The following is an 8,171-nucleotide window of genomic DNA, read 5'->3' as shown; positions in this document are numbered from 1 at the left end:
GAGTCAGAAAAAGCTTAATTTGGGTTCCGAAGATGAACGAAGGTCTTATGGGTTTGGAACGACATCAACTAATGACAGAATTTTTGGGTGAACTATCCCTTTAATTCTAAAGGCCAGAAAGAGGGAGGAAAAATGAAACTAGGACTGTTTTGGTGCAAAAGAAAAAGTTGATTAACATTATAAATGGAACTCAGAAAAAAAAAAAAAGGATAGGAAATATGACCCGACTGAGTTATGAAATGACTATAAAATGTTGGGTGCGGTGTATACAGAACTCAGAGCTCATGTCAAAAGGAGATAGTGGACATAGTACCTGGAAGAGGAAAAGAACAGGAAACGTTTTTGTTTTGAATTAGATTACTCATGACTTCCTCTATGACATCATGTAAATGCCATTGTCTTTTGCTCTCTTGCAGTCAAGTTTGTCGCTCCCATTGTAGTGATGACAGTAGAAAGGACAAGTACTGTATATACAGTGGCGATCCTAGACTTCTGGGGGCCCTACGCAAAACTGTGTCGCCGGGGGGCGGGGGCGGGGTAGGAGTGGTTATGAACGAATGAATGAAGCGCATTTTGTCTCGAATCGTGCTCGCGGAAAGCGCTTGAGAAACAGTGTCTCTTCCGCGGCTCAGTACGCTTTCAACTCGTTTTTTTAGTCTCGATCAAGACTGTACGACATTCAAATTACATGATTTGACTGATTTTTACGTAGAAAGGTCGACAGCGCACCGCATTAAAAGAAATGATCATTCAATGTTTTCATAACCGCTGGCCAAATTCAAAAACGAAACTAAAATTAAATCATCTCTGAGAGCAAGGGGGGCCCCTGGTGTTTCAGGGGCCCTACGCAGCTTGCGTATTTTGCGTATAGGGAGGATCGGCTCTGTGTATATACTCTCTGTCCTTCAGCATGACAGATATTTCAGTTTGTTCTTGCTGTAAACCACACTTGCATTTTGAGTGACAAATGTGTCTATGCACACTCAACAAGATTTCGTACATTTAGGAATCAAGTCTTTTGTACTTAGTGTGCGTATATAGTATTCTGCTATATACGCATAACACAGCAGCTGTGAAATTGTCCCCAAGAGTTCAAACCCTGTAAACAGCATTTAAGGTTTTGGTTCTATCTCTGGTTGAAAAGCTGCACCCTCAAAAGGAAGCGTCTTTAACCGCACGGAACATCTGCAGTGACGTTGGTTCTACTTTCTGTTTGGGGTTCTGTTCTTGCCCGACCGGGCTGTAACCCGCAGACCGACCTGTGGGCTTGAACCCAGGAGAGCGTCCTGTGGGAATCAAGCCCATGGAGCGAGCAGGTGCATGACGCCGCAGAAATCTGCCAGAGGTCACGAGGTCACCATAACCATGGGCGTGCGAGAAGGCGTAACCGGACCGCCGTGTGCTCCTTCGGGTGAGCCTGGTGCGGCGCGGACGCGGAGTAGGCTCCTTCATCTGACGCACCTTATACCTCACCTGTATTTAACAATCAAAACGGAAATATTCATTTGTGCACCCATCAATTTCAGCAAACACTTGAGATACTGTCTTTCTCTTTACTCTATTATTCATTATACTACTATCATTTTGATATTACTATTGCTTATACAATTACAATAAGACATTTTAATGTGCATACAGTACTTCCTCTCATTCTGTCTTCCCGTTTTTCTGTCTCATTCAGCCACTCACAATGACTACATTTACATGCACATCAAAACTCCATTATTATTTGCCAACATTAGTATTGAGTCATGTTAACACTGCAATCCAATTGCCTGATTCTGTGTGTTCGGTAATAAAATAGAATAAAAAATTAATTTTAAAACGAGAGAAATCCCTGCATTCTGTTTAAATGCACTATTCTGAATTCAGAATGCAGTTCTGTGTTTTTCATCTGCAGAACAAAATGGAAAAAAAAGACTTGCAGCATTAAGAATAAAAAACATCAGTGCATTTCTAGAGTGACAATGCGACAGACTTTTTAATTGATAAAACTTTTTAAACTTGAACGATTATTATTATTAACGATTGCTTGACCATTTCCTTTTTGTGGTGCTGTCAGGCATTTTAGAAGGTGAAAAGTCTTAGTCCTAATTAAATTATCATTGAAAAGGTTATAAAACTGAGCATATTGTATTACAGGAATATTCTGATACCTGTCTGGATATAAACATTCTGAATACGGCTGCAATCTGAATATAGACCTTAAATGGAATTTGATGTGCGTATAAACATAGTCAATTACTGTATATTCAGATCATGCCAATGTGATCTTAAAAGTGATTGATATAATAATGGTTCATGGAATAATGATGTAATTTACTGTTATTCTGCAAGTAAAAGGAACTGTGAATTCAACTGTATTTGAGGATCAGTAAAGTGAGGTTAAGTAACTCTATACCTTGTCATTGATGGTAGGAGAGATCTGGCTGTAGAAGAACCGGTAAGCAACCACAGGCAGCACACACAGTATAGCTGTCAATGCAACAGTCAGCCACACGTTGGGCTGGTTAAGACAATTTCGGGCAGTTCCTGTAAAACACAACATACATACTCTATACTACACACTTTTTCTTGATAATTAGTATGAAAAACAGTATGTGATATATCATACACATTACAAATTATGGAATGCAACATGCAAGCCCTGCTTACCTATGAATGCAAAAGAAGATGGACGTAACCGGAAAAGTCCATCAGTGTACATGGTGAAGGTCAATATGAAGAACATTCCCAAACTTCCCCACACGTATAGATGGTTAACAACAGTCCAGTATGAGAGGTCCAGCCCCAACTGTATGGAACATAGAGCAGAAATTAGGGGAAAAAAGACTTCCAATCAAATGAATCGCACACACAACTGCAGATGTTAAACTGACCTGTACACACACAGTGACGGTGAGACAGGTTTGAGTAATCAGTGCGAATGACTGATAGTCTGCACCATCTTTGCCATCGTCTCTCGCCGTGTCATATGTGGCAGCGTAAGGCACAAAGAACAGCACTAAAGAGCTGTAACAGCTGTGAAGTGCACACATCATGAAATCACGTTTACTGAAGTACTGACTCAACTGCCCTGGCACATAAAGCTGAGGGTACTCCAGACTCCAGCCAGCATTCACATCCTGGAGAAACATAAAAAACAATATTAAGTCATATTTCATTTCAACGAACCAGTTCATTTCTAACCATTAATATACAGTTGAAATGCTACAAGGCCCCATTCATCTTTTTAACACACAAGAGCATGGTGAATTGACACTTTTTAATGTTCCTTTTAGGTTAATTTAAAAAAAAAGTGTTTCTTCAATAGCCTTTCACGACTGTCTGAATTCAGAATAATCAGAATTGTATTTGTTTGGACAGATATAAATTAATTTTAATTTCATGTAACACACACCCACACACACGCATACAACCTACCTGGTCAAACAGACTCATTCCCAGAACAGGCAGGGCGGTGTATACCAAGTTATACAAAGTGATGAAGCCTTCATCATACACCGTCTAGAAAGACATGCAAGAAGAACCAAAAATGCTTTTTATATTTACAAATAATTAAAGGGTTAGTTCATCCCAAAATGAAAATTCTGTCATTAATTACTCAGCCTCATGGCGTTCCAAACCCGTAAGACCTTCGTTCATCTTCGGAACACAAATTAAGATATTTCTGATGGAATCTGAGAGCTCTCTGACCCTCCCATAGACAGCAACGCAACTGAAATGTTCCCAGACAGAAACGTAGTTAAGGACATCGGTAAAACAGTCCATATGACATCAGTGGCTCAACTTCAATTTTGCAAAGCTACGAGAATACTTTTTGTGCGCAAAGAAAAAAAAAATGACGACTTTATTCAACAATTTTTCTCCCCTTAGTTACTGTCTTCCGCCATTTTTGAGAGTATCACAACGCATACGCACGCTTTCCCCCCGAATGTAAACAACACCGATCACGCTCTTGGGTACTCTCCAAAATGGCAGAAGTAGTAACTCGGGGGAGAAGAATTGTTGAATAAAGTCGTCATTTTTTTTTTCTTTGCGCACAAAAAGTATTCTCGTAGCTTTGCAAAATTGAAGTTGAGCCACTGATGTCACATGGACTGTTTTACCGATGTCCTTACTACGTTTCTGTCTGGGAACATTTCAGTTGTGTTGCTGTCTATCTTAATTTGTGTTCCGAAGATGAACAAAGGTCTTACGGGTTTTGAACGACATGAGGGTGAGTAGTTAATGACAGAATTATCATTTTGGGGTGAACTAACCCTTTAAGTAAAGTCTTCGCAAGGGTAAACGCAAGAAAAAAAGAACAGTTTTCAGTTCTGCTGCACTTGGCTCACCTGAGCAGAAAAGCCGCAAAAAAATGCGTACCAGAAGTGTACAAAGGTAAAGGTAAAGTTCTTATAGAAGAAGTAGCGCAGGAACTTGCACATGCGCAGGTATGACCAGCGGCCGTGTACCAGCAGGAGGCGCTGCAGGAAACGGAACTGAGCGAAAGAAAAGTCACTAGACAGCACTGCCTGCATCCCCTCCTGACCGCTGATACCCACACCGATATGAGCCGCTGCAGAAGGAGAAGAAAGACAATAAGATTAATATCATACATTTATATAAATAAATTCAAATTAAAATAAAGCTTGAATAATGTGTCACATGGAGCAAATGTTAAAAGCACAAGCATTAGCACAGCAAAAGAATCATAAACAATGAAGTCACTTTTGGGAGTACACCAGCATACACTGTTGATGGTCTCAGTGCTACAATGTTGTTACTGTTAACTAAAACTAAACTATTAAACATTTTTAATAAAGCTAAAATAAAGTACAAATATTACATAAAAACTTACACTTAAATTTTTTTAATGAAAATTAGATATGCTGCTTTGCAGCTAACTGAAATAAGTTTCATTTGAATTAATAAAAACTAAAGTAAAACTGAAATAAAAAATTATTTTCAAACTTAAAATTAAAGCTATATGGAAATATAAAAGAACAAATTGAAAAAAAAAAAACTTAAAACTAAAATGTAAATTAACACTAAAAATATAAAAAATAAAAGCTTAATCAAAATATTAATACTTTAATTAAATACTAGAATATTGTACAAATAAATACTAAAATAACACTGCATTGCTATGAACAAGGGTTAAAAGCAACAAAACTCCAATTGTGATTTAATATCTTCAGGAACATTTGAACAATTTTTTACATTCTAAAATGCACTTTTAAAAAAAAAATAAAACAACAGAATGTTTATTTTATTATGCATCTATATTGTTGTCAAGCTGAATTCACCTTTAATCATGCTGACATCATTAGCTCCGTCTCCTATGGCTAGAGTGACTGCTTTCTTATATTTCTTGACCAGCTCCACCACCTGAGCTTTCTGCAGAGGAGTCACCCGACAGCAGATGACCGTCTTGCACATGCAAGCTGTCCGTAAAAACTCCAGCTCCATGTTGCTCTCCAGAGCGAATGCCTAGGAACACAAAGATCCCAACAGGAAATAAGATGCTTTTACTCTCTGCAGCTGCTGCACCCATCTCAGAATCACATTCGGACATTAGGTAGAAGAAAGTACAGAGGAGAGAAAGACACTTTCTCACCAGGCTGTGTCCATTTATCACCAGTCCGTAGTCTCCATTTACGTTTTCGTCCTGAACCACTTTAGGAGTATCACCCAGAATAATCTCAGGAATAAGGAATTTGTCTTGTTCAGTGGCAGGACGCATCTTTAGACGGGCATCCCTTTGCAAAAAAAGAGACCATTTAAATATAAACACAACAGAAATTCTGTGCAAACATACTCAAAAAGACTAAAAACAGTAGCAGGAAAAAAGAATCATACTGTCGCAAGCTAAATTTTGGATCATCATTAAAATTTCCCTATAAAACACCCATTTTGTGTACGCCCACCCAAATCTAGCCTTCTCCCATGTGTTTTAGCACTCAATATATGATACATATGTCATCTGCATGAGATGTATTACCTCAGCTCCTGTCTGACCTCCTCAGGTGAGTTAGCTGCAACAAAAAACACGTCGTTCATCTCCTCCCTCAGCAGGTTACACGAGTAGCCAATGTTCTCAGCGGTCTCTGTTATAGACAGACAGACAGAAACAAGAAAGTTTTCAGAGGGCCACTTGGTAATTTATCATTAAAGAACTTCATTAACAGTCCAGCCAACCATGAACACACACACACAAATGGTGGGTAATCAGTACATTACATAATGATTATAAATGACACAAGCACTGACCTCATCGTGTTACATAACTGAATCATTGCACTTTCATAATGTAAATAGAAGTTTTAGTTTAAATACAAAACAGACTTTGCGGAGAGATTGTGTTGCTTAAAGGGATAGTTCACCCAAAAATGAAAATTTGATGTTTATCTGCTTACCCCCAGGGCATCCAAGACGTATTTGACTTTGTTTCTTCAGTAGAACACAAACGGAGATTTTTAACTCAAACCGTTGCAGGCTGTCAGTCATATAATAGAGGTGAATGGGAATCACGGCTTTGAGAATCAAAAAAACATACACAAACAAAACCAAATTAAACCCTGCGGCTCGTGATGATACATTGATGTGTAAAGAAACGAAACGATCGGTCTGTGCAAGAAACTGAACAGTATTTATTTCGTTTTTTTATTAATCGTTTTTTTCCTCTGATGCACTGCAATGTCCAAACTGTCCTGAGCGCGTGCGATCGCGTCTTCTTCTTCAGCCGGCGCGTGACGGGTCTTCTTCTTCTTCTTCTTGCTTTACGGCAGATCACAGACTTATAAGTGCATTACCGCCACCTATCTCTCAAATGGACCATTGATGACACTCCTAATTGTCCATTTGAGAGATAGGTGGCGGTAATGCACTTATAAGTCTGTGATCTGCCGTAAAGCAAGAAGAAGAAGACACGTCGCGCGCCGGCTGTCGAGGACGCGCTCAGGACAGTCCAGACATTGCAGTGCATCAGAGGTAAAAAACGTCAAATACTGTTCAGTTTCTTGCACAGACCGATCGTTTCGTGTCTTTACACATCAATGTATCGTCACGAGCCGCAGGGTTTAATTTGGTTTTGTTTGTGTATGTTTTTTTGACTCTCAAAGCCGTGATTCCCATTCACCTCCATTATATGACTGACAGACTGCAACGGTTTGAGTTAAAAATAGTTTGTGTTCTACTGAAGAAACAAAGTCACCTACATCTTGGATGCCCTGGGGGTAAGCAGATAAACATCAAATTTTCATTTTTGGGTGTACTATCCCTTTAATGCCTTTATTCCTGTCTTCATAGCAGGAGATGTACAGCACAGAAAATGAGCAATGCAAACACATCAGGTTTACTTAAACTAGTCAGTATTGGGGATGTGATTAAGGGTCTCAGATAGCATAAAGAAATTTTTGAATTAAATAATGAAGCACCTTGCTTGTCACCAGTGAGCACCCAGATTTTGATTTCGGCTTTGGTCAGCTGTTCAATGGTCTGAGAGACTCCATCCTGAAGTTTATCCTCTATTGCAGTGGCTCCGATTAACTACACAAAAAGGACAGCACAAAAACACTTTAGCATCATATTCTACAAAAAAATAACTAACATTTTGGGTAAATTAAACAGAGCAGCCAACATAAAGACTATAACCTCTAATTATGCTTTTGTGTGGGTGTGTGTTTTGTTCATACCATCATGTCTTTCTCTATCTCCTCATATAGTTTCTCTAGATTCTCCTCCCGGTCCTCCAGCGCCACACTGGACTCATGGTGGCGCTGTTTCCACTCTGAAAAATATTCCTCATCCAAATCCTTATATGCTAGAACAAGAGTTCTCAACCCCTCACCAGCAAACTCCTACAGAGAAAAAAAAGATATTGAAAGAATGCACAATCAAATATATAATCGCAGTGCCATTTAACTGTAAAATTATGCAATTTTTGTTGATAGGCTTTCATTATATTGGCACTATTTTTACCCTATTTTTGGCCTTCCACTATACTATTTTTTACCAGATGGTGCCATTTTTTCAGGTTTGACCTATAAAGAAAATACTCGCTTTATTTCTGTTTTCTGCTTCTGCATATTATAGAGCCAATTGGATAAATAATGCAGCTATAATTGTGTGGGTGTGTTGGTATGGATGTCAGAGTGTGGTTTGTATGTGTGTCATAAAAAAAAAAA

General features: G+C 38.8%; 1 protein-coding gene across 1 annotated transcript in view; it reads right to left on the bottom strand.

Moving 5' to 3' along the window:
* Window positions 1–761: 761 nt before the first annotated feature.
* The window catches only part of LOC107752146 (phospholipid-transporting ATPase ID-like), a 14,442-nt gene continuing 7,032 nt past the window's right edge, over window positions 762–8,171 (bottom strand). The window contains exons 13-23 of the mRNA XM_016568033.1: window positions 7,680–7,844; window positions 7,422–7,533; window positions 5,987–6,092; window positions 5,603–5,744; window positions 5,292–5,475; window positions 4,338–4,561; window positions 3,424–3,507; window positions 2,880–3,125; window positions 2,656–2,794; window positions 2,402–2,532; window positions 762–1,473 (exon numbers count right to left, since the gene is read on the bottom strand). Coding sequence (XP_016423519.1) covers window positions 1,153–1,473; window positions 2,402–2,532; window positions 2,656–2,794; window positions 2,880–3,125; window positions 3,424–3,507; window positions 4,338–4,561; window positions 5,292–5,475; window positions 5,603–5,744; window positions 5,987–6,092; window positions 7,422–7,533; window positions 7,680–7,844 — 1,854 coding nt within the window. The 3' untranslated portion in view covers window positions 762–1,152. The remainder of the gene's footprint in view (window positions 1,474–2,401; window positions 2,533–2,655; window positions 2,795–2,879; window positions 3,126–3,423; window positions 3,508–4,337; window positions 4,562–5,291; window positions 5,476–5,602; window positions 5,745–5,986; window positions 6,093–7,421; window positions 7,534–7,679; window positions 7,845–8,171) is intronic.

The sequence above is a fragment of the Sinocyclocheilus rhinocerous genome, unplaced genomic scaffold, assembly GCF_001515625.1.
Source record: "Sinocyclocheilus rhinocerous isolate Xijiao unplaced genomic scaffold, SAMN03320098_v1.1 scaffold1312, whole genome shotgun sequence".
NCBI lineage: Eukaryota > Metazoa > Chordata > Actinopteri > Cypriniformes > Cyprinidae > Sinocyclocheilus > Sinocyclocheilus rhinocerous.
Note: the sequence above shows the minus strand (reverse complement) of the source record. Positions and strands in the feature narration are given on the sequence as shown.